We start from the raw sequence: 27527 nt of genomic DNA on the forward strand, positions 1-27527 counted from the left end.
AAGTATTCTCAAATTGAAAAAGAAGCTTTGGCCATTATTTATGCTCTTCATAAGTTTGGTGTTTTTCTCTATGGCTCAAAATTTCATCTTGTTACGGATCACAAACCACTTGTTTCCTTGTTTCATCCATCAACATCACTTCCCGACAAGGCTGCACACCGCCTCCAGCATTGGGCTCTTTACATGTCTCGTTTCAATTACGAGATTCATTTCCGGCCAACGGCTCAACATGCAAATGCTGATGCTATGTCTCGCCTTCCCATGGGTCTTGATCTGACATTCGATAGGGACGAACTTTTGTGTTTCCACCTGGATGTTGCCGAGCAGCGGGTTGTGGACAGGTTCCCCATCACTGGGGACAGGCAGGCGGCTGCCACGGGTTCTGACCCTACCCTCTCCCGGGTTTTACGCTGCATTCAGAAGGGTTGGCCAGATCGCCCGTCCGCTAAGACTTCTGATCCGTTGCGGAACTACTACGCTTTGCGCTACCGCCTCACGGCTAGGGATGGTGTTATCCTCCTTTCCACTGACAATGCTTCGCCGCGTGTTGTGGTACCTGCGTCTTTGTGTGATTCGGTCTTGCGCCTCCTTCACCAAGGGCACTGGGGTGTGTCTCGCACAAAATCTCTGGTGCGCCGTCATGTGTACTGGCCTGGCATCGACTCTGAAATAGCACACATGGTCGCTGCCTGCGGCCCTTGTGCGTCATAGGCCGCTGCCCTGAAGTCATCTTTGTCACCGTGGCCTTCGCCTGAGAAGTCCTGGGAGCGCATTCATGCTGACTTTGCGGGACCCTTTTTAGGTACTTATTGGCTCCTCGTAATTGACGCCTACTCTAACTTTCCTTTCATTGTCCGTTGCACGTCGCCTACCACCGCGGCAACCACCAGTGCTCTCGCCCGCATTTTTTCTTTGGAAGGCCTCTCCTCTACTATTGTTACTGATAATGGTCCGCAATTTGCCTCTTCCGAATTTGCGGATTTTTGTGCTCGTCACGGCGTTATGCATGTCACGGCCCCACCGTTCCATCCACAATCAAACGGTGAGGCTGAACGACTGGTCCGCAAATTTAAGACTCAGATGCGGAAACTTCTGACTTCTTCTGCTGCTGATGATGCGCTTCTCCAGTTTCTGGCATCTTACTGTTGCACCCCCATGGGTGTTGCAGTGCGTCATTCGGACCAGCTTCGGCCTCGTGTGCCGGCAACGCCCGTTCCGAATGCCGCTACAACACCTTCGGCTCTACCTGATGCTCGGGATCTTGGCATCTCTCAATACACACAATGCAGCCCTCTCACCGTCATCGCGATGCCAGCACAAGAACGGACGCCACCAGGAGACGTGCCCATGCAGGAACCGGATGACCATCCCCTGTCAGAGCAAATCTACTCGCCTCCTCCTCCAACGGACGCCGACACATCGCCCATGTCTCCTGTCATATCAACTGGACTTGCCGCAACGGGCAGATTGGTGCATGGGGGCCCAGCAGATTCGACCCCTACGTCTCCTGTCATTTCGACCCGTTATCATCGGGGACACTTCCGTCCGTACGGGAAGCCTCCTCCTCGAGACTTTGCGGCGAGTCAAACAACGCCTATGGACGTTAGCCATCTCCAGGACACCTCCATCAGGACCAGTGCAACAATTTCAAAGGGGGGAAAAGTGTTGTGACTCGCCGATTATTCAAAGCGCCGCCGCACAATTACGCGCGTCCTCTATGTGCGGCGATGTCTGCCAGCCATGCAGCAGCTGTGCCACCTAAGTGGCCAGCCGAGCAGTGGTCGCTAGACTGGGCCTCAGTGCTCATTCGAATGCTAACGTGTACACATGTCTTGCTTATCAACTTACTCTGTGACTTATATGTGTTGTGTCGTTGTGAAATATATGTGTTAAACTTGACGTTATAACATCCACAGCTTTTAAATATTTGAAAAATGACAACACAATCACTTAAGTTGTTTATTATTATCATCATCATCATCATCATCATCATCATCATAATCATTATTATTTATTATATTTCTCTAAAAAGTTTTAATCTAAGTGACAATAATCTGGCAGAATGTATTATAATCAAAACAGTAAGTTCTTACACAGTTAATGCTACGGCATAAGGTACTTAATTGCTAGCAGTCATGTAAAACTTCTTGTCGAGTCATATGTCTACATAAGAAGCAGGACTATCAGTGAACTGAAACAGCTACTCAAAACTTAAAAATGTGAGGACTCAGATGGTACAACAGGTCACAATTAAGCAAGTTTTATGGATTAGCCCCACCAATATTTCATTGACATATGTTACTCTTCACCAAATGAAAACAAAGTGTCCAAATTTTGTCAGTTATATCTCACTTATCCACTGCTAAGCAGCCATGGCTTGGTCATTTCCAAAGATGCTGGGATTTCAGGGTCTCCCAGCAATTGCTCCTTGCCTTGAAAAGTTATTATTGTTGCTATTCTATCAACCTTTCCAACCTCTGCATGCTGGGAGAAGTTTTCCATCCCATTGCAACACTAAGTCTTGGCAGTTCTTGATGCTAATATTGTTAATCAGTTCCAAGTCTTGCTTCTCTATTTTTCTTTTTTTTTCTGGGGCTCTTAAAAGCACAATTTGCCATCTGGTTTTGAGTATCATTATCAAAAGCTTCTGCAGCAACCAATAAAACGGAAAATCCATTTCTATAACTGATCTTGCATCTAAAAACAACTTTAGCAAATTACAGTAAAGATGTACGAAGTATCTTGAATTGCTCAAACTATCACTGCTGCTGCAGTTAATGCTGTTACTGATCTTTACTGAACAATGACTGACAAGCTCTACTGTCATCACCAACATCACTGCTTTTGATGCACCAACCTGATGAGTGGGGAAAATGACATTCAACTTTTTTCTTAAGTACCTTGGTAATCTTTCTTCATCACATTTTAGTTTTTTATCCACACGAACGACAGAGACTGGGTGTACTTTTTTTTGCATTGAAGCTTTAGGAAATTCTTATTCGCTTTTTTCCATCTCTTACAAAGCATTTCAATAACCTATGACAAATAAATGGTCCATCATTTCAACAAAACCATCTCTTTTTTCAATTTTCCTTGTCTACGCTTCTAGTTAAATGTTTCTGTAAATGGATCTATTTGCCATATACCTTTAATAACTTACTGATGATGTAGTCAGCTCTTGAAGTAAGAATCCATGTTTTTTGCAAAAAAATTGGAAGCTTTTTGAATCACCAATGTTAGATATCCTTTACTGTAAGTTTTACTGCTCAGACTGTACAATAAAATGCTTACTACTTACTGGTTGGAGAGTAGTTTGAAACAATAATTTTGAAAAAATCATTCATGGAAGACAACACGTCCGGTTACAAAATAAGGAAACAAAGCAAATTACTTTATAAACTAATGTTGTATGAAGACAGTTTCATATACACCATCAAAAGTTCCTATTAAATAAAACTTTATTCTGTTGCAACTAGTCCAGCACTAACACAGTGGAACCAAGTGGGTCCATGTATTACATCAGCCAGCACATAAATACATTTGTGAACATTTCAGAACTTGTCATAGGGGGCTGCTTTGCTCATCTGATCTTTTGTTGTTTGGAACAAGATAAGGAGGTTGTATCTGAACTTTTATAAAGTTGAAAAATGAGGGCCAACATTATCAGTGTCCATTAATCAGACGTTTACTTTTGCTCAAATTAAAAAACTCCGTGATAATATTCTTAGCTTCTAAAAAAATTCAGAATTAATGGTAAACTTACAACTCACAAAATCAACATTTCTGATACCTGCAATCTTAATATGCACAAGCACCAACCTGCTTTTGAAGTTCCTTTTTGAGGTAATCCAGTAACATTGGGTACCCAAATTTTTCGTAGTATTTTCTTTGGTGCATATCTTTTATCCTTGCCTCATTTGGTAAAAAGGACGATGCCCAAATCTGACAATGAGGGTGTGGATTTGAACAACCCATAATAGAACCCTTATTTTCAAAAACCTGGACCCATGCATACTTTTCTCCAAGTTCATTCATTTGTACTATCCACCTGTAGAAAATACGAGAAATTTAAGTTAGAGCACTCACATCTAGAGTGCAACAATATTAGTTGCTTGTTAACTTATCAGCTGAATGTCACTACACAAGAAAGTTAGCATTTACTGTATTACAGAGCAGATAAGTAACAGAGGTACGTGTGTAAAATAAAAGTGAATCACTGTATTTTTTTGTTTCATGAAATTTGCAGTTTCTTGCAAAGTCATTTGAATGAGTAAATGTTTTAAGTCACTCTTCTCATGGAAAGAATCGGGCAAGTCATGCATTTGCTTCCACTGTTTACATTACGCCTGTTAGACAAGTTGGCTTGTGACTAAAAATGTGATCGGTTGAATTTCTTACTCTGTTTTGTTTTCTTATAGTTATACATTTTAATTTGAAGTCTGATAGTTGCGTGGTCCTCTTAGGATCTTTAAAATATATGGATTACCAGAAGATGAAGGTGAGAAGCCACCTCTTTATCAGATAAAAAGAAAAAAAGTTGTAGCAGAATTAGTAATGTTTGTAGTGACCTTACAGCAACGTTTCACTAGTTGGGAAGTGACTGCAAATGCTCATTCTTTGAGTGTTTCAAACAATCAAACAAGACAAAGAAGAACAGCTTATCAAGAACTTGGATGAATAATTTACCCAGCTTAATTTCTGTGACATTAATTGCTGGTAGAAGGTCTAAGAATGACAATTTGAATGCCAGAGATTGATCTTTCCCATACACTGTAAGAATGAAAAGAAATGATATTATGAGTTTGATAAAAGGCCTTCATTGCTTTACATAGTACAACAAATCACAGACTGCAGACTGTATAAGCATATATGAAGAGTACTGTAATATCTCCCAAAAACAAAAGAGGAGTGGTATCGTCCAAATATCGTGGTGTCACACGGAAGTTGGCTATGCGCATCGATGTCTCGCTGCCATCCGCAACAATGAATGGGAGGCGCTCCTGAAGACACACCCTTCATCTCACCACTGTAGCGCTATCACACAGAGGTTAATATAGAGATTAGCACAGACTTGCTCACCACAGTTCATGACCTCCAATGAAGCAGTCAACATCATACAGTTAGGACACCAGCACTATTCAAGCTTCAGATGAAACTGCATTTTTTAAAATGTTCAACATGTACTTTAAGACAGGAGTTTGTAATTGTGTGCATCAAATGATGGTTTACTGTTCGAAGACAGTTGTAAATATTCGACACACTGCTGCGGCAAAAAAAATTGTATCAAGTTAAGGAAGTCGTTTTATCATTCTCTTAATAAGGCGAACCAATGTTTTGTATGTTTTAGTTCCAATCAGCCATCTCCCAAATTAATCAAAGAACCCACAGTTATGACCGGACAATTGCAGTTTCATCAGGTATTCGCAAGAGGCATGCATGCTAACCGACCTTGAAAACTATCCAAAGAAACGGAGGCAGATATTAGAAATCACATAGATGCACTTGAGGGAATAAAGAGCCAATATGACAAGCAAAAGAAACAGAATTTACCTTCCAGAAGAACTATCAATTAAAAAATGTCATGGTTTAAATAAATAAATATACCCTGAACTCCCTGTTGCATGAAACACACACCGGAAAATATTTAACAGTAAATTCAACATATCATTTGTGTACCCGTTTACAAATACCTCCTCAATCTATAACAAATTTCAAGGAGAATTAAAAGGTTCAAATGTAAAGCTCTTACAAGATATCTCTGAAAAATAAAAGTTAGAAGCTACATTTATCTGTAAAGCACTTAGTATGAAGAAACAGGTTCACAAACTAAGGGCTGTTACATTTTATTTAAGAAAGCAAAATGCAAAGCAAGAAAGTAAAAAGGTAGTGGAAAATAAATCAGTAGGATAGGTGTGGGTACAGGCCCACAGTTTTCAGTTTTTCTAATACTGTGGTCAGTGAGAACTAGATTTTTCCACAATTTTGAACTGAAGTCATAGGTTGAGTAGTTACCTATAATCTATCCAAATTCCTGCTCTGTGTGATTATTAATTACAGAGAAGTTTATAATTTAGCTAAAACAAAAATTGCAGCATTTCACCCTCATAAATGGGGTAAAGCCTGTAAGTATGTGTTTTTGTCTTATTTGAGACAAACATGGAAAAAATCAATGACTGCACAATGAAAACACTTGAAATAACCCTTTGTAAAATTCTACATCTACATCTACATCCATACTCTGCAAGCCACCTAATGGTGTGTGGCGGAGGGTACCTTGAGTACCTCTATCGGTTCTCCCTTCTGTTCCAGTCTCGTATTGTTCGTGGAAAGAAAGATTGTCGGTATGCCTCTGTGTGGGCTCTAATCTCTCTGGTTTTATCCTCATCTCTCGCAAGATATACATAGGAGGGAGCAATATACTGCTTGATTCCTCGGTGAAGGTATGTTCTCGAAACTTCAACAAAAGCCCGTACCGAGCTACTGAGTGTCTCTCCTGCAAAGTCTTCCACTAGAGTTTATCTATCATCTTCGTAACGCTTTCGCGATAACTAAATGATCCTGTAACGAAGCGCACATTACACTTGTCTACATAGAGATTCAATTGCCATTCCCTGCACCATGCGTCAATTCGTTGCAGATCCTTCTGCATTTCAGTACAATTTTCCATTGTTACAACCTGTCGATATACCACAGCAACATCCACAAAAAGCCTCAGTAAACTTCCGATGTTATCCACAAGGTCATTTATGTATATTGTGAATAGCAACAGCCCTACGACACTCCCCTGCAGCACACCTGATATCACTCTTACTTCAGAAGACTTCTCTCCATTGAGAATGACATGCTGCGTTCTGTTATCTAGGAACTCTTCAATCCAATCACACAATTGGTCTGATAGTCCATATGCTCTTACTTTGTTCATTAAACAACTGTGGGGAACTGTATCGAACGCCTTGCAGAAGTCAAGAAACACGGCATCCACCTGTGGACCCGTGTCTATGGCCCTCTGAGTCTTGTGGACGAATAGCGCGAGCTGGGTTTCACACGATCGTCTTTTTCGAAACCCATGCTGATTCCTACAGAGTAGATTTCTAGTCTCCAGAAAAGTCATTATACTCTAACATAATACGCGTTCCGAAATTCTACAACTGATCGACGTTAGAGATATAGGTCTATAGTTCTGCACATCTGTTCGACGTCCCTTCTTAAAAACGGGGATGACATGTGGCCTTTTCCAATCCTTTGGAACACTACACTGTTCTAGAGACCTATGGTACACCGCTGCAAGAAGGGGGGCAAGTTCCTTCGCATACTCTGTGCAAAATCGAACTGGTATCCCATCAGGTCCAGCAGCCTTTCCTCTTTTGAGCAATTTTAATTGTTTCTCTATCCCTCTGTCGTCTATTTCGAAATCTACCATTTTGTCATCTGTGCGACAATCTAGAGAAGGAACTACAGTGCAGTCTTCCTCTGTGAAACAGCTTTGGAAAAAGACATTTAGTATTTCGGTCTTTGGTCTGTCGTCCTCTGTTTCAGTACCATTTTGGTCACAGAGTGTCTGGACATTCTGTTTTGATCCACCTACCACTTTGACATAAGACACAAAATTTCTTAGGATTTTCTGCCAAGTCAGTGCATAGAACTTTACTTTCGAATTCATTGAACACCTCTCGCATAGCCCTCCTCACGTTACATTTCACTTCGTGTAATTTTTGTTTGTCTGCAAGGCTTTGGATGTTTATGTTTGCTGTGAAGTTCCCTTTGCTTCCACAGCAGTTTTCTAACTCAGTTGTTGTATCACAGTGGCTCTTTTCCATCTCTTATGATCTTGCTTGGCACATACTCATCTAATGCATATTGTATGATGGTTTTGAACTTTGTCCACTGATCCTCAACACTATCTGTACTTGAGACAAAACTTTTGTGTTGAGACATCAAGTACTCTGAAATCTGCTTTTTGTCACTTTTGCTAAACAGAAAAACTTCCAACCTTTTTTAATACTTCTATTTGCGGCTGAGATCATCGATGCAGTAACCTCTTTATGATTGCTTATTCCCTGTCCTGCGTTAACTGTTTCAAATAGTTCGAGTCTGTCACCAAAAGGTCTAATACGTTATCGCCACGAGTCGGTTCTCTGTTTAACTGCTCAAGGTAGTTTTCAGATAATGCACTTAAAAAGATTTCACTGGATTCTTTGTCCCTGCAACCTGTTATAAACGTTTGTCTCTCCCAGTCTATATCCGGCAAATTAAAATCTCCACCCAGAACTATAACATGGTCGGGAAATCTACTCGAAATATTTTCCAAATTTTCCTTCAGGTGCTCTGCCACAACAGCTGCTGAGCCAGGGGGCCTATATAGACATCCAATTACCATGTCTGAGCCTGCTTTAACCGTGACCTTCACCCAAATTATTTCACATTTCGGATCTCAGTCAATTTCCTTTGATACTATTGTACTTTTTATTGCTATAAGCATGCCTCTCCCTTCACTGTCCAGCCTGTCTCTGCGGTATACATTCCAATTTGAGGTTAGAATTTCATTACTGTTGACATCTGGTTTCAGCCAACTTTCTGTCCCTAGTACTATGTGGGCGTTGTGACCGTTTATTAATGAGAGCAGTTCTGGGACCTTTCTATAGACGCTCCTGCAGTTTACTATTAGCACATTAATATTGTTGCCTACTACTACCTTGTCGCGTCTCAGGAGGCATCTTGTCGGGCCTAGGGAGGGAATTCTCTAACCTAAAAAACCCACATGTGCACTACACACGTACTCCACTACCCTTGTAGCTGCTTCCTGCGTGAAGTGCACGCCAGACCTATTCAGGGGGACCCTACATTTCTCCACCCGATAGCAGAGGTTGAGAAATTTGCACCCCAGATCTCCGCAGAATTGTCTGAGCCTCTGGTTTAAGCCTTCCACTTGGCTCCAAACCAGAGGACCGCGATCGGTTCTGGGAACGATACTACAGATAGTTAGCTCAGATGCCACCACACGAGCGAGGCTTTCCGCCTTCACCAACTCCGCCAACCGCCTGTATGAACTGAGGATGACCTCTGAACCCAGACGGCAGGAGTCATTGGTGCCGACATGAGCAACAATTTGCAGTTGGGTGCACCCAGTGCTCTCTATCGCTGCCGGCAGGGCCTCCTCCACATCTCGGATGAGACCCTCCAGCAAGCAGACAGAGTGAACACTGGCCTTCTTCCCCGACCTTTCCGCTATCTCCCTAAGGGGCTCCATCAACCGCCTCATGTTGGAGCTCCTAATCACTAATAAACCCCTCCCACCCCCCAACCCCCCCGTGTGCCTGCTCGGACCTTGCTGAAGGAGTGGCCATATGTCCACTCACAGGCTGAGCGGGTGATGCCACACGGCCAGCCTCCACATTGACCCTCCGCCTCGTGCGCCGCAAACGCCGCTGAACCCGCCACTCCCCTTGGGGAGAGGGTGGCCCAACCGCGCCCGGTACCCGCGAAGATGTCTCGACAGCAGGGACCGTGGGCAAAGCATGTAAAACCTGGGGTGTACCATGCGACACACCAGATTCCCCACTGCCGCTACACTACGAGGAAGCAGCCTGAAGACGGCTGACCACGGCCATCAACACGTAGAGCTGTTCGCGAACAGTGGCCATCTCCTCCTGCATCCGTACACAGCAGTCACACATCCTATCCATCCTAAGAAATCAATTTACTGCAGAGAGTTAATCACCTTTTAACTAGACTGCTAATTCACTAAAGGCAGCTGATAGTTGACTAAACCGTGGTTACTAGACACTTCTTGTAGAAAACAATGAAAATAGCACTACCTGTCTCTGGACTGTACTGAAAAAAAAAAAAAAAAAAAAAAAAAAAACGCTAGCACTACTGGCACTACAGCTGACTAAGGGGACTCTCTCTGACTGTATTCCAAACAAACACAAAATCTGTGGAACACTATTACTAGTACTCAAAAATTAAAGCTTCTTAAAAGCAAAAACACATGGAAGAAGTAGTGACAAGTAAGAAAAATACAGTTAATACCTAAAATAACGTAGCTTGCTGCACAGCAGATGTGAAGCAGACGGCAGTTACGATGACACATTTTTATATTATAGCCAAGTTACCCAACACAATATCGAGCGGACATATCTCTTAAATTTGAACATAATGCTTAGAAATACTTGTACAAAACATATTCTTCTTCACAAAAGAAGGATTAGAACGGTAACCTGAAAAGAGTTCCATTACTGAAGCTACACTACTGAGGTACCTGGTAAATAGTGTACTTTTTTTAAGTCCTCTGATTCTTCCTTTAAGTCCCTAACCAATTGTTGCATATTGGAAATGGTTTTGGTATATGTTCACAGTATACATTTGCTGTGGGTGCATTCTCACACTGGCACCCCCTATAATGAGGAAGCTGGCACATTAGCGAAGCATGCTGCCTCTACAGGCACTGTCCTTGAGCTGACTTATGTGAGGCCAAGAGTCAAGGAAAATATCAAAAGGAAAAGATGTGGAACGTATCCCAAAAAATGAATGGTGGTTATTATGCAGTGTTACCACCTCCTCCTCCTCCTCCTCCTACTCCTACTCCTACTCCTCCTCATCCTCTTCTTCTTTTTTTGGATACTTCTTGACCAAATACTCGAGTCCATATCTACATCTACGTGATTACTCTGCTATTCACAATAAAGTGCCCGGCAGAGGGTTCAATGAATCACCTTCAAGCTGTCTCTCTACCATTCCACTCTCGAACAAACACTTAAACTTTTCTGTGCGAGCCCCGATTTCTGTCATTTTATCGTGATGATCATTTCTCCCTATGTAGTTGGGTGCCAACAGAATGTTTTCGCAATCAGAGGAGAAAACTGGTGATTGAAACTTCATGAGAACATCCTGTCACAACGAAAAATGCCTTTGTTTTAATGATTGCCACCCCAATTCACATATCATGTCTCTGGTACTATCTCCCTATTTCACGATAATACAAAATGAGCTGCCCTTCTCCGCACTTTTTTGATGTCATTCGTCAATCCCACCTGATGCGGATCCCTCACCGCACAGCAATACTCAAGAAGAGGGTGGACAAGTGTGGTGTAAGCAGTCTCTTTAGTGTACCTGTTGCACCTTCTAAGTGTTCTGCCAGTGAATCACAGTCTTTGGTTTGCTCTACCCACAACATTATCTATGTGATCGTTCCAGTTTCAGTTATTTGTAATTGTAATCCTGAGGTATTTAGTTGAATTTACAGCCTTCAGATTTGTGCGACTTATAGCATAACTGAAATGTAGCGGGTTTCTTTTAGTACTCATGTGAATAACTTCACACTTTTTTTTATTCAGGGTCAACTGCCACTTTTTGCACCATATAGATATCTTACCTAATTATTCTGCAATTCATTTTGGTCATTTGATGACTTTACAAGATGGTAAATTACAGCATCATCTGCAAAAAATCTAAGACTGCTACTCAGATTGTCTCCTGTGTCGTTAATACAGATCGGGAACAACAGAGGGCCTACAACACTTCCTTGGGGAACACCAGATATTACTTCTGTTTTACTCGATGACTTTCCATCTATTACCACGAATTCCGACAGGAAATCAGAAATCCAGTCGCACAACTGAGGCGATATTCCATAGGCACGCAGTTTGGTTAGAAGACGCTTGTGAGGAACAGTGTCAAAAGCCTTCTGGAAATCTAAAAATATGGAATCAATTTGACAACCCCTGTTGATAGCACTCATTATTTCAAGAGTATATAGAGCTAGTTGTGTTCCACAAGAACGATGTTTTCTGAATCTGTGCTGACTATGTGTCAATAAATCGTTTTCTTCGAGGTAATCATAATGTTCTAAAACTGTATATGTTCCAAAACACTACTGCAAATCAATGTTAGTGATATGGGCCTGTAACTCACCGGATTACTCCTATTTCCCTTTTTAGGTATTGGTGTGACTTCAGCAATTTTCCAGTCTTCAGGTACGGATTTTTCTGTGAGTGAGTGGTCGTATGTAATTCCTAAATATGGAGCTATTGTATCAGCATAATCTGAAAGGGACCTGGCTGGTATACAATCTGGACTGGAGGCCTTGCCTTTATTAAATGATTTAAGCTGCTTTGCTACACTGAGGATATCTACTTCTATGTTTCTCATCTTTGCAGTTGTCCTCGACTGGAATTCAGGAACATTTACTGCGTCTTCTTTGGTGAAGGAGTTTTGGAAAACCATGTTTAATATATACTGCATCTTATTTGGTGAACGAGTTTGGAAAACCATGTTTAATAAGTCTGCTTTAGTGGCATTGTTGTTATTGCACAGTAAAGGTACTGATTCCATCTTACCACTGGTGTGCTTTACGTATGACCATAATCTCTTTGGGTTTTTTGCCAGATTCCAAGACAGAGTTTCATTGAGGAAATTATTAAAAGCATCTCGCATTGAAATACACACTATATTTCCAACTTCTGCAAAACTTTGTCAATCTTGAGGATTTTGCATTCTTTTAAATTTGGCATGCTTTTTTCATTGCTTCTGCAACAGCAATCAGGCCCATTTTGTGCACCTGTGGAAATTTTCCCCATTTCGACATTTTCTGACAAATGCACAATTGTTGACTTTGGGGACCAACTGGAACAATTATTTGCACATGAAAGTGAAGCCTAAAGATGCTAGTGTTAACTAGTAACTTGCTGATTCTGCTTTTCAAACCACACTATACAGTTGTCAAGTGAAACACAAGAAAAGTTACATATAAATGGTAAAAAACACACGTTTCTCATTTTCTTATCTCTTGGGCGATCTGCTGGGACAAACTGTCATGGAACACCAAGTTATTATGCATGGACTAAAAAACCTACCCTTGCCAAATAGCAGCACTAGTTATGTTTAATAAAAGTGTCAATTATAATTTTACAGTTTCATCATTCATCAAATGTCCAACAGCGATGGAATATTTTATACTTAAATTGAAGTTGTAGGGAACAAATGAGTGAACGAAGTTATTAAATTTTTTGCACAATTATATGAATAAAATCCCAAACACCAGCAGATTTGGATGTTCTAGTAGTCCACATACAGATTTTCAGCCTGAGTATCAACCACAGAGGCCTGACGAATTCTTATGACTTCATCAGGCATGTAATGATAAGTGTTTTGTAATACAATAGTTTATGTATGGTAAAACAAGACTGTTTTGCAAATAATAAATCTAACACTATATTTCTAGAGCTCCTGCCAGTATCTTACAAAAAATATGCAAACTGTTTAGTGATTAAGACACGTACAATTTCTCTTCCAATCTACCACATAGCAAACCACAATCCAAGACCAACAAAAAGAACCTTCCGAAGTTAAACAACACAAAAAAGGGGGCGAAAGCCTACCAAAAAGTGATCAATTTACCACGTTCTTTTTGTGACAAAGAGGTACATTCTATGCATGTTTCATATTTTTTATCACATAATTCAAATTACTATTTTTTCCAATGCAATTCCTTTACAATCAAATTTGGCATCAATTATATTTGTTACATTCGAGTGGAATATTTTAAGTATATTTTTGTCATCTTGAAAGCTTAAATTTCCTCTCCTGCAAAAATGAACAAAATGTGACTTAGACCATTTTTTCCAGAGGCTCTTCCTTTATGACGGTGTCTTCAAAAATTATACCAAGTGCACAAATATTTGGCACAATTATTGCTGTAGCACTGGAACTATCAGCTGTACTGATATGGAACTCTAATCACACATTATTTTTCATTTAATATATTCTATATGTCTGTCTCTGTTGGAGTTACAGAATAATCAAGATTTTTACAGGTCGTGAACAATCATCAGTCTTAATTTGTGATGTATCTCAATTAACAATTGTAGTACAGATTGTCTCAAAGAGTCCTTGAAGTTCTCTCATTGAGCCAAAGTATCTAGATTTTCTGTAGCTCAATTACACAGTACATAAATTAATAACACGCTCAATAAACTGTGCTTTCATGCAAATCCTCTCAATTGCCCCCCCCCCCCCCCCCCCAAGCTTTTTACTTAAACCAGCTCTTGGGTTTTACCTTCTTCCATTCTGACCAGCAGTTTACTACCTCACCCCCTTTACTTTACAATGATTCCACCTCTCAAAGCTACACTTCTCGAGCAGCAGATAAGTGCCATCTCTGTGTCCTGTCTTAGGCTTTCAAGATAAGCCCCACTCCTCAGAACATTACACCAGCACTTAGCCGAACTCTGATGGTCAGCCACAATTTACAATGTCACAATAACTGATCCCTGATTGCGTAGTAAAACAGTATCGATTCTTTTTGTCTTTATATGTGAATTACATTACATTTATTATTGGGCTGGATCAGCTGCTAGTCTCTATACCAAATTCTGATCATAGTTTAAGTATTCCTGCATGTTGTAACTGTTTCCTAATGAGATGACCGCCCTGCATGTCTTTCATGCATCGTCTATAATTTGTCTGAACTAAAAACTGCTGTGCATAGTTTGAAAAGTAAGGAACACATACAAATTTCCTTGAAATACACTGGATGCTACTTTGACTTATGATTATGTCTCCCCCACGAAGATAAACTTACTAGAGTCTCCTTCCTAGGAAGATTTCAATCCAACACCATACCTGTTTCAAAATTATACAATTTGTTTACTAAACATGTGAAACTAATGATGGATTTCCAGAAATCACTTCACATACCTGCCCTTGGTTGCCAAGCAGCATTGTTTATGCCATTAAGGAACTGGATTTTTTTACCAAAGGACTATATGACTTTGGAATGGATGCATTGTCTGAAATATTGTCTACACAAACAAACAGTCACATGGTTCAGCAGTATCCAGCTTACCTCCTTCAATGTGCATCTTTGTAGCCCTTAAATCAAATCAAATCAAATTAATTATTCAATTTGGAAATTTTCATTTCTAGTAATTTTTGGCAGGCTCTGGGAATCCCTCCAGAAGTAGAAATTGTTTATATGAAGTAGTACCTGTAGCTTGTATTTTTTCCTCTGGTAATACATAGTTAAGCCAAGTTGCTCTTTTGCTTCTTACAATTGTATTCTCAGATTTTGTCCTCACTGATGTTATTAATTAAAGTGTAACATAAAATTTTGATTTTTATTCTTTTGTTCATAAGCTCATCTATAAGTGGGCAGAACAGCACTTCAGTCAGTCCTTGTTTAGCTATTAAAATGTTAACACATTTGTCATCATCAGTTGGTCCGCCGATATGTACACCACTTCCCTGTGAATCTGCATCAAGTTCACAGCTATCAAACTTTACGATAACATCAAGGTGCGGGAGAAGTATATACTACGTATTTCTGAATCCAACAGGACTCCAAACGCAAGACAACCCATATTCTTCATACATACACATACTAGGTTTATTATGAAAACTCACATATGGTTACCTTACTACAGCTAACTAAAGGAGACAATAAAAGTACCAGTACACAGAAAATATAATCAGATAAAGGCCTCCCTTTGTCAGATACAGATGCCACTAAGACCTGCTCACTAGAATAGTCATGGTTATCTTGCATTTCATGCCATAGTAGATTGTCTTCACTTCCAACTAGTGCCTTTGTTACACAGCACTTCTTAAAGCCACTCACAACTGATGCAATGGACATGCATGTCCAAGAAGTCTGGATCCATTCCACAATTAGATACTGGAGGCTTCATCAACTTCCTGGAAGGGGCCAGGGCTTGACCACCTTGAAATAAAGCTGCTTCAGATGTTCTTTAAATGGCTTTTTCAACACCACATCTAACACTTCTAGTTGCAAAGTCATGCCTCCTGAAATGATGACAAGATCTGTGTTTAATTTCATGATTTCTGCCTTCACTGCTGGTGTCAGATGCCATCTGAAAGCATTAAGGATCAACATCCCACAATTATTCAGAGGAGCACTTCATCTCCTACTCATACCATACGGGGCCAATCTATAACCTACTTATTGGTCATCCATGCTTTTCTGTTGTAATGAAATGCGACACAAGGTGGTAGTTTTTCCTTTGACACAATTTTACGATTGAGGATGATGTAGGGTCACATTTTTGTTCCATCGGCCAGCACACACAACATAGCAGACCAATACACTTTTGGTGCCTTCCTCTTCAACTGTTGTATTGGCTGGCATGTCGGAGAATACAGGAGTCTCATCAGTGTTTTAGAATTTCCCTAAGAGGTTAGCATGTTCATTTCTTAGTCTCATAACATGTAGCTGACAATCGAGCAGTTTCTCCACATAGAATGTTGGAAGGCACCGAGCACGGTATGTTCAATGTAGCAGTGCAAGTCCATTGCATTGCATCATCCTAGTACACCACCCCGAGCGGGTTTAAAATTGAACCATATGTTCCTGTGCCAATTTGTGTGCTTTATTTCATATGACATCGCAGGGAACTGCCATTCCTTCTTTAGGTTTCTCGCACACACACGCCACTACTTCCATTTCAATATTTTCAAAACTACCACTTGTGAGCGACTGAAAGCTTTCCTAGCTGACTCATTTTTTCAGGTATCTTTTGTCCTTTTGCCACTTCTGAACATTAGCTTCTGGGACTCCATACTCCCTCAAAGCTGCACAATTATTCGTTGCTTCAGCAGGTCGAATAACCATGATTTTGAAATTTGTATCACAGTAACGCCTCCATCCTACTGAAATATTTGATTTGAACCACATTGTTCCACACTATGATCCATTACACACTTTACTATGCAGTTTAGAAGTGAGATCTCCAAAGTCAAGCCACAATCGATAAAAAAAATTTACTAGAACAAACACTTCTTGCTACCGTAAAAAATGCTCAATAGATATGAATAAGTTCATGGTTAAAGCATGGCAAAGTGTAGAGTTACAGCTTAATGGAAGCTCAAGCTTCTGTTCAGTAACGAAAAGAAAAATTCCACATCACATGCAGCGAATGCAAGGCGATCCCCTATTTCTGGACATGAAATTTTGGGGAAAAACCTCATCTTTATTTTGGAGATATACAGTAGATGTATCATATTCATGTATCACAGATCTATTCTGCCACCAATGAAATGTGATAATTCATAAACAAGTGTAGTTTACCATTCTGGTTTAAATATCAAGGTGCCGGACAAAATGTTCAAATGTGTGTAAATTCCTAAGGGGGCCAAACTGCTGAGGTCATCGGTCCCTGACTTACACTCCATTTAAACTAACTTATGCTAAGAACAACACACACACCCATGCCCAAGGGGGCCTCGAACCTCCAGCAAGAGAGGCCATGCAGTCTGTGACATGGCGCCTCAGACCGCACGGCCACTCTGCGCGGCGGCTCCTGACAAATAAAAAGCTGATCATCATAAAAAGTACAATTCTATTTCAATGAATCTGAATGAATTGAAAAACTATGTGCTGCAGTGTAGTGTACACTCTTTAATGACAGTCCATCACACCCATTAACAGCACAAGAGTCATTGAAAGCAATAGCTTATGAGACCATCAACGGCAAATTACCAGATCAGGCCATTTACAAATGGTGCCAGTTGTGTGGTAATAATCCAATAGAGGCACAATAAAAGAACTCACAAACTATAAGAAAAAAGGAGTGATGTGCCTACACTGGTGATAAGTTTAAATAGTACACTGAAAAATACAATAAAGGTAACTAGAGTAAATTCAAAGCATTGCAGATGACATGTTAAGAGTACAAGGTTGATGCTGTGTTTAAAACCAGAAATGAGCACGTGGCTGCCATACTTGAAGTAATCACCCAATAGAAAGTTGGGAATGCCACCACCATATTGGAATGGACTTCAGTGAATAAGGAAACCACTTGATGCCTGCAAAACAACTTGGCATTATGACATGAAATACATTGTGGCAGCAACCAATATAGGATAAATTATAAGGTAAAAATGTTTAAAATTTTGTTAAATGTACAGTATCTACTGCCAAGATGGAAACTGAAGACTGTGTTTGGTGGTGGTGGTGGTGGTGGTGGTGGTGGTGGTGGTAAGGGAGGGGGGGGCAAGAATTAGGAAGTCATGTATGGATAATCGGCGAAAGTGAAATCAAATAAGAAACAGACAGACAGGTTATATAACTGACTGAAGAAGGAATGTGATGATGTCAATTACAAGGGATTTTCTCCTATAATTTGTAACAGGTTACAACAGTTGCTGTAGGTCACAAAGAAACCAGAAGTGACATTAAAAGTGCACTTTATACATTAGGTTCATGAATGGATTCAAAACCGGACAGTTTGAGGGCAGAAATGAAAGAAACTAATAGATCTCAGAGGTGGCATCAATAGTTTAAAAACACATTTGAGCAGCAGTACTGTTACAGTAAAAAAATGGAATCATTTCATAAGATGTAAGTAGCAACTTAGATCAGGGTGAATATGTGGACGAGGAAAAAAAAAATCCCGGATTTCCCTGTGAAAAATACACTTTCTCCCGGATGAAAATACACTTTTTCCACGTTAAGTAACAGTATATTTTTCCTTGGAACTGTAAAACTTATCAATCCTTTCAATGGTTGTGGTTTTATACATTGGTGTAGAATTTCCCAGCACTTTAGAAAACAAAACTCGGGAAAAAACACATTTTGGAAAGACATCTGATGTGCAGCAACATGTACACTGCATATTTTCGTATTACAAAAGTATAAATTCGGATTCCACCAAACACCGCATGTTACTTTCCAAACGATTGAAATCAAGATTGCGATGCGCTTTTGTAAGCCAGTCGTAGCTCTGTCAAGCGATCTTGCCAGCCGGTGACAGCGGATATTCAGATCATAGGACACGTGATGTAGTCAGCCAATAGCAACATCACTGTTAAGTAGTGCGAACACACAAATAGGAAAAGGTAATGGTTTAAATTAATATACATAGTGCTGCTAGAAGAAAAGAAAAGCTTTCATGTATTATATTGGTCTCTAAGATTAAAAAGCTGCAAGAGAAGCTAAGCTTTCACACATAATGTTGATCTTTTTTGCACGTGTTAAACTTCACACAAATGTGCCAGTAAAATTTTTAATGACAACATAAATGTCTGATCTTCTGAGCTCGAATGTATCCTACATGGTCATCCTCAAAGATTTGATTTTTGAATGAGAGTCAAATGCTCTGTGATTTAAGAAATTCATCGCACATTCGCGCACAGAGTTCATCTAGTGTAAAAGGAAATTTACTTTGAAAGTAACGCTTTTCAAACAACCATTCGGAATATTTTCCCGCGACCTGTTAGAAATAAATTCATTTCAGCAGTTGCCGGAGAGCGCCAGATAACAGGCATCACCGCACTTGCGCAGCTACAATGATGCAGGACGCCCATATGTTCATACGTGTAAAACAATAAAAGGTCTTACATTATGTCATAAAAGAAACAAGAAATTAGAGGATACGTCAAGAGCATGGTAATTTTGTGTACCATACAAAATGCATAATTTGACTTAAAGTGCACATTCGTATGTCCAGATACAGATGTAAGTTTTCTTGGAATACCAGTGCCGTATTATCTCATGTTTGGTTCTTTATTATGGCATAATGGCATATGTGCTAGAAGATGAAAACGTGAACTTGAAATGCAATTAACAGTTGAAACTGGCCAACAGTGTGGAATTAAACACTTCGTTTCAAATAAATTGACTGCCTCAGCAGAAAAGATTAATAAAAGTCAAATTTCTTTAACAAACCAACAAAAATAACTTCATTGTTCTGCAAGACGATTAACGCTTGACTGTCAGAAAGGTGGAAACAAAATAAAATCTGAAACTAATACCATATTTTAGCCTTCTGTAATTATGTGAATGTATTTTAATTCACTTGATAGCTCCCAGCCCCAGAAGTCCATTTTGTTTTTATTTGACGTGAGAGCAATAAATGAAGAGGAAACAGCAAAATCACTTAACGTAAACATGGGTCACGTAGAGACTACTACCTCCCCACTACAACTCAGACTGCTCTGTGCATCAGGTCTGGATCTATGGAATTTCTGATCTGGGGCAATATTAGATAGTGGCATTCCCCGTTCCTCGAGTGTTTGAGGTAGGACACCAAAAATTTAAAAAATTAACTTTTCAAAAATATCTTCATTTTGTACTTTAATTTCTGGGAAAGAATCTATTACCTCATCACAGTTCGTCAACATTTTGTTACATGAAAAAACGAAATGTCATCATCTAATACTACAAAAGCTGTTAATACAAATTGTACCCAAGACTGGCGTGGTTTCTCGAACTTACTATGTGTATTTCGTCACTGTCTGCGAGATACAATGGAATAGGCCTGCCTAATATTGCAGCAATTGTTACACACACCAAATAAACGAGACTGTTTTGGCACAAATGATCATTTTTATAACACGACGGAATATAATTCACGAAGTACCAATATCAAATGCCTATTAGGCCTACTACAAGCAAAAATTTTTATGTTAGGAAATAGTTTGACATTTCATTCATCTTCTCGAGCTTATGAAACATGGGATCGAAAAGTAGTAGTACAAAATTTTTATATAAATTTGTAATCGTCATATTCTTCCGTAATTTGTGTGAGTCTCTGTTTCTTCTCCTCCCTCATTCTAACACACAATCTTTTCATCACTAATTCTGTAACTATTCCTGCCAGTGTCAAAACTTATTCTCTGGTTAACTTCACTAACCCTGCCATAATCACCAGTTTAGACATCCCGCATTTATTCTCCGGTTTGTACAACGTGTTTTCCACGCTACTCCCAGAATACAACTTCAGCGGCTACTAGCTGGGGATTGTATAACTGGCCCTTAGTAGTGTAGCGGTGTGGTCAAAAATTTTGTGTCACAATTCCATTTTCTTGGATACATGGAGAAAACTATACATAATCTTTGTTGCCTGTTATTTCTGCTAGTCATTTATTTCCATTCTATTAGTCTGAATATATGGAATTCGCTAGTAATTATAACAATGCTGATCATTTGCAAGCCCAGTCAACCACAAACAGCGACTGGCATTCACCTGTTCAGCTTTATTCCACTCAGCTCGTATAGACCTCCCCTTTTGTCTGCAGGATAGTTTATTTCTAGATGTGACAGGGATTCCCCTGGCAGAGACATCACATACACTATGTACGCATTCAAAATCAACTTATAATTCATTCAGAAATCAGCTCAGAATTTGTTCAAAATGTTCAAAAACCAACAGGGATGCATTCAAAATCATATGAGTAATTGATAGACCAATGTGTGCTGGATGCTAGGCACTTTGTGAAACAATGTCTTTTTCCTCAATAATATGAATTTGCCCCCCTCCCCCCTTCCCCTCCTGAAATGGCCATCCGAGGCAGATACCCTGGTTTGTCCCCACCTCCTAGTTCCAGACCTGTTGCGCATACACGAATCTGGTAGCTTAGGCGCACCAGTAAAATTTTTCTGGATAGCATCTGGCTGCTTGCTGCTATTGCTTATATAGCTAACTGCCACACTTCTGTAGCCAGAAGCAGGAGAAGGTACTACTCATACGCGACTCAACTGCACATGCGCATAAGCTCGCTTGCAACCGCTCAAACAAACCTAATGTAAACAGTTGTGATGTCACGCTCATTGGAGGCAATTTGTTGTTATGAAACACTGCGTAGTCTTCCTAAAGCCTTTGACACATTTTGCTGTTGGCAGACACTTGTATGAGCACTGTGTTTTGCTGCTGTATATGGTGCATTTCCTTTGCAACTTGATTCTATTTTCGTTTTTTCTCTCTCATTCGTTTTTTATTGCTGCAGTATTATCCTGCAGTAGAGAGATATAGTAATATGCTTTGTTAGAGTATTGGTTCTTACCAGTTGAAGTTACAAAAATTTAACTGAAAACTAAAACAATGAAAAATTCTCGAAATTCCAAAAAATTCCCAGGTTTTTCACAGTTTTCTCCCAGTTGAAAAAATTCCCGTGTTTTTACCAGATCTGCCAGTTGTCCCAGATCGTATACACCCTGTATATTAAATGAAAGTTAGAGTAGAAAGCAAAATTCAAAAAGTGCAAGAAAATCTGGAAGATAAATTAGAGTGATTCAGTACAGACAGTGAAGATGAAATTGAAAACAGTAATAATAGGCAGATGGCAGTAGTAGTTGATTTCTGTCAAGTTAATTCACAAGTAGTCACAGAGTCATGTTTTGAAAACGACAGTAATGAAATGATGTCACAAATACATCAGTCGAAGCCACTAACAGTAGGAGAATGATTCGAGGGACAGAGTATGTCACCACTGTAGGTTAATTACTACACTGGTGCCCAGAATTAAAGCAACAAACAGAAAGTTTGCAAGGTACATTTACTTTGTCACAGAACAGTATAAACAGCTAATAGTAAAATAGAAACAATGTGAAGAATACAGAATGTAATCAAGTGCAACATGCATACTGGTACACAGAAATGCTCTTCGTCCCCCCCCCTCTCCCCCCCTTCCAACTTAACGGATTTGTAGAAACATTCTGACAACTGGTTAATGTGCTCAGTGTGAGGTGTGACCACCTCTGGAACCAATATAGGCCTGACAATGATGGGACATGCTGTGAATGATATCATCAATCTCATGTTGAGGCAATAATGCCCATTCTTCCTGCAGAGCAGTTCACAAGTCTTGAAGAGTGGTTGGTGCATCCCAGACATACTCTATGGGATTTAAATTGGGAGAGTGAGCAGGCCATGCCATGCATGCATTATCTTCCATTTCCTAAAAGTCATCAACCACCCATTCTTTATGATGTTGAGCATTATCGCCCATCAATACAAAGTCTGGGCCCACAGCACCTCACAAAAACTGTGCATGAGAACCCTGGATTTCCTCATGGTACCTGAAAGCAGTTAAATCTTGCTGAACTGAAGTGCATAATTTTCTACACATAGTAGGATGTAATGCCAGACAAACATTCTTTGCTTCAGCACTGAGTATTAATATAATCTCTGATACAGTCTTCCCATCCTTGAGGTATTGAGAACAGCCTGGGCTTCAAAAGTGGTAAATGTTGAAGTAGATACAAGAAGGTATGGAGCATTCTGCTCCCAGTTTGTGAGACAATATATGGTAGCTTTCACATGTCCACTAACCTGTATCACAAGCCATTGGCAGATGGAGCAGTACATAAGGATACACACATAGTGCCACACCTACAAGAGGAGAAATCTCTTCTCAAAACACGAAGAGCAGCACAGATGAATTTAACATTAAGACTGAGGTCATTAATCTGTTTAGTTCATCACTGATTGTTTTGGTAACATATCTGACTTCACTCACTCTTTCTCCAACCTCTCCTTCTGAAGTTCTCTGTCATCTACAATTTCCCTAAATGACACTATGCCCTAAGGTTTGAAGCTCAAAAAGAGGAACAGCTGATGTAACATCTCTGGCAGCGTACCATTGCAAAATTGTATGAATCACTTGTCCTACAGCCACCCCTGAGCCCTCAAGAAAGGAGCATAAAAACAAATTTACCCATTCATAATTATAAACATGTTTCACCACATTTGTGGCCTATCACTAATTGCCTGCTTGTCTCACTAAATGACTCGACTGTAACGGGTTTTCTCTGTGGGACGGTAACTGAGAGCTACCTGAAAGCCCACTAAAAATCATAACTGTTCCAGGTTGCTGCTTTTGAGAATACATTATGGCTCCACAAAATGCCAAGGAAATGAAAGGCGACTCTCGAAATTAACCTAAAATAACTAAGAACCTGTTACGCAAGTTACTCGCAATAAAGTGCTCATCCTCAAACCACCATTCGTCTCATGAGTCCATAGCTCATTCTGAGGCTCACAAGTTTTTTAAGGGGCACAGGGTGGAAGGTGGGAGGGTGGGGGGAGTGGGTGGAAGGGAGGGGTTGTCATTCTTGCAACCTGTGTGGGGAAGCTAAGATGCCCACCCTATTGATCTCCAACAACATTAATGCCGAACAGACATTAAAGCCTAACCTTGTTTCTTTAGCACATGGCCCGCACACGGCTGTATGAGAGTGAGGGCAAATACACTTTGTGAACATTGGCAGAAGTTGCCAAAGGTGACGGATGCTGTCTCATCTGCTAATGCAGCTGTGTGAGCACTTCCTGACGGCCACGCATAAACCATGAGCTCATCTACTACCACGTGATGCCACACACTTGCACACTGGTTGTGAACTTGCATTGTGCGCATGCGCAATGCACTACACTTACCACTATACCTTACGCTTCCTTCCTCTTTCCAGTCAGTGCAGTTAACATTATTGACTGTAACGTGTCATATTAGTTCATTTGCTCGATTTAGTCACGAGATGCATGAACAAAAGCAGAACATTGGTGCAAGACAATCATTCTCTGGGGAAGGTTCCCAAAAGAAGACAATGGCACAATTAGAGAAAAAATATCCAGGAAAACATTTAGCAGGTGCCTGGGCGATGCAAGACAAAATAAGTAGTCACATAATGAAGCCAGGCAGGGAAAAATTTGGAGAGAGATTCGAAAGGAGCACAAACAGATACATGGGTTTTGTAGAATGGTTTTCATATTCCAACATAAAAATTTTCAAAAAAGGTACAAGTCCCTCCTGGCTGTCAACACATAAGTGTGCAGTGCAAACACTCATATGGACACATGTGCAATGAAAGTTACTTCCGAAAAAAAAAAAAAAAAAAAAAAAAAAAAAAAAAAAAAAAAAGGTTGAAATGGCTCTGAGCACCATGGGACTTAACATCTGATGTCATCAGTCCCCTAGAACTTAGAACTACTTAAACGTAACTAACCTAAGGACATCACACACATCCATGCCCGAGGCAGGATTCGAACCTGCGAACGTAACGGTCGCGTGGTTCCAGACTGAAGTGCCTAGAACCGCTCGGCCACCACGGACGGCGGTTGGCAGCAAAGTATGAGTGTATCAGTGCATCAGAGTTACTGTGCAACCCTACAACAATTTTGGGTGCAGTTGCATCATGTGCAAATGCTGCTAAAGATGAGGTATGGCCAGAAATTTTGAAAGCTTTACATAATGAACGCATCACAGCTACAATTGACTTTTGGACTGAGGATTCCACACAAAATCATAATTTGACTCTAACTGTCCATTATATTGACCAGAATTGGAATCTTACCAACAGGGTTCTATTCACCAGAAAATTATCTCATGAATCTGAAACAGCAGAAAATACTAATAAGTAAATATTACAGAAAAGTGACAAGATAGGGCTAACATCTGAAATATTGAGAACTGTAACATCTGTGACACATGGTGGTCCCATCATTGTACAAGTATTGTCCCTTGCGAAAGTAGGGCAACTGTCTTACTCCGCTCATTGCTTTAATGTTGGTCTGAAGACCACATTTACTCGGAAACTGGCAGATCTAAATATTTATGATGATGATGGAAAGAAGATTGTAGTATTAGCTCGGCTTGTTGCTGCTTTTGCAAGATATTCCGACAAGTGCTTAAAAGACTCACTGATAGAAGTTTCATAACAAATGAAGAGAGTATTTAAGTCATCAGTACCTGCACAGCAGCGCCTGAATTGTAATTCAGAACAAGTATGTCACAGTTTCTCAGTAAATTACCTCTATGTACATTTTTGGTGATGATATGAAAGTGTACTGTATAGTTTACACGTATGTCAAGTATTAAGACAGGGAAACCAGAAAAGCTTGTGGAAGACCTGCAGGAGCACGTCAATGACCTAAGAGAATAAATAAATTTCATGAAAGCAATTGAGAGTACAGCAAGAGTGTGTGGAGACACTCTGGAATGCACTGATTTGAACTGGTTATCTCTGTACATTTAAGATAAAATTCAATAATCCTCATTTTTGAAAGTAATAAATGCACCTGTCACAGATGAACTGGCAGTTTTAGATTGTTTGCAGCTTACTCATAATGAAAACAGATTGTTATACTTTGCAAACATGTTGGAGTGAGGAACCAACGTGAAATAACCTTAAGACAACACGCAGAAACAAGATGGAATTCAAAGTTGCTTATGTTGTTTTCATTTCTGCGCAACTTTGAACAGGTACCTTTAGTAACACTCATTCACATAACTGGATTAAGCCCTGTTATTTAGTATTTTTAACCTGTATTATTATTTTTCTTTTTTACCCATAAATATTATTTTGGAGACTTATTCCAGATATCATGTAATTCTTTTGTCATCAAAACAACAAACTATTCTTGAATTAACTAGTTTTTTTTACTATTTTCACGAAAGAAACAGGCAAAATGGCAGCTGAAAGAGCACTGACAGCTCAGTACATTCCGCTGTCACTCTCTAGGCTTGTGAAACACCACCCACCAAGGCCAGTGAAAGTGCGGCAACAAGCAATTTCAAATACAAATTGCAATCTGTTGCATTCCCCCCCCCCCCCCCCCCCCCCCCGGTATGTTTCGTATGAATCAATGGGCAACAAACTAAAACGTGACTTAACTCTGTGCCAGGCCACAATTCCGACTGAGGATATTGTGACTGAGCCAGCTGCCCAATCATTCCTGAAGAAATCACATGATGACAGCCATCACAGATCGCATGACAGTGACGAGAAGAGGGTGAAATCGAAGCCTATCTCAGGGATAGAACCAGAGATGACCAAGATGTGTACAAATGGTGGCAATCTAAGGTAAATTATTATCCTTTTGGTAGGACCTGGAAATTTATCTTTAGAAATAAAATTACTTTGGCAGTGATTTGTTTTCACAGTAACATTGTTACCCTAAACTGGTGACCGTGGCTGAAAAACCATGGAATATCAACTACCAATGCATCACCTAAATGTGTGTTCAGCACAAGTGGACAATTACTTTCTGACTTTCTGCACGGAGATCAAGTATTTCCCTCATAAATGTTGACGACATCCTGTTTCTGAACAGTTACTTGGAAACCTCCGACAAAGGAGAAATCAGACATGAAGTAATGTAACTGCTGGAGATTACCGTGAAGCTGGATGCAAATTTTTTGTTCATTATAAATGAATTTAACAATTACAAGGGGGCATTTAGCATGTAATGCAACACTTCTTTTTTTATCCCTTTCAGTTGAAAAAATATGGAATTTCTAAGCATATTTTGTTTTGCAATTGCAACTGCAAGAAAATGTACGTTTCCCTCACCAAGCGTGTTTCGATTTATTGAAGTAAAGCATTATCAGTGGTCTGTGATTAAAGATACTTACAATTTGATTTGTTTTCTATATCAAAAAACAGTTTGTTAACAAATGGTTGGTTTTTACTTATGGTAATTTTTGTGCTTTGTTTTTCACCTACAACAGGAAATGCCATATGCCAGCATGTTTTAGGTTCCTGTTTTCATTAGGGACTGATAATTGTGGTCTAATTTTATACTGCTTTGCAAAACTATGCATCTTTGACATTTAATACAGCACAATTTTGTACATCACTGTTCACTGTTTATTTGTGTACTTCTATGTATATCGTGTTTTGTAGTGTTCTAATATTGCACCTACGAGGGCAGTTCAATAAGTAATGCAACACATTTTTTTTCTCAGCCAATTTTTGTTGAAAAAGCCGGAAATTTCTTGTGGAATATTTTCTAACATTC

The 27527-nt window shown here is 39.9% G+C and overlaps 1 protein-coding gene across 2 annotated transcripts in view; it reads right to left on the bottom strand.

Annotated features, from left to right (window-relative positions):
• The window catches only part of LOC126469617 (probable galactose-1-phosphate uridylyltransferase), a 190538-nt gene that overhangs the window by 49671 nt on the left and 113340 nt on the right, over nucleotides 1–27527 (bottom strand). For both annotated transcript variants that reach the window (XM_050096738.1, XM_050096739.1), the window contains one exon: nucleotides 3820–4048. In XM_050096738.1, the coding sequence (XP_049952695.1) occupies nucleotides 3820–4048 (229 nt within the window). The remainder of the gene's footprint in view (nucleotides 1–3819; nucleotides 4049–27527) is intronic.

The sequence above is a fragment of the Schistocerca serialis genome, chromosome 3 (assembly GCF_023864345.2).
Source record: "Schistocerca serialis cubense isolate TAMUIC-IGC-003099 chromosome 3, iqSchSeri2.2, whole genome shotgun sequence".
NCBI lineage: Eukaryota > Metazoa > Arthropoda > Insecta > Orthoptera > Acrididae > Schistocerca > Schistocerca serialis.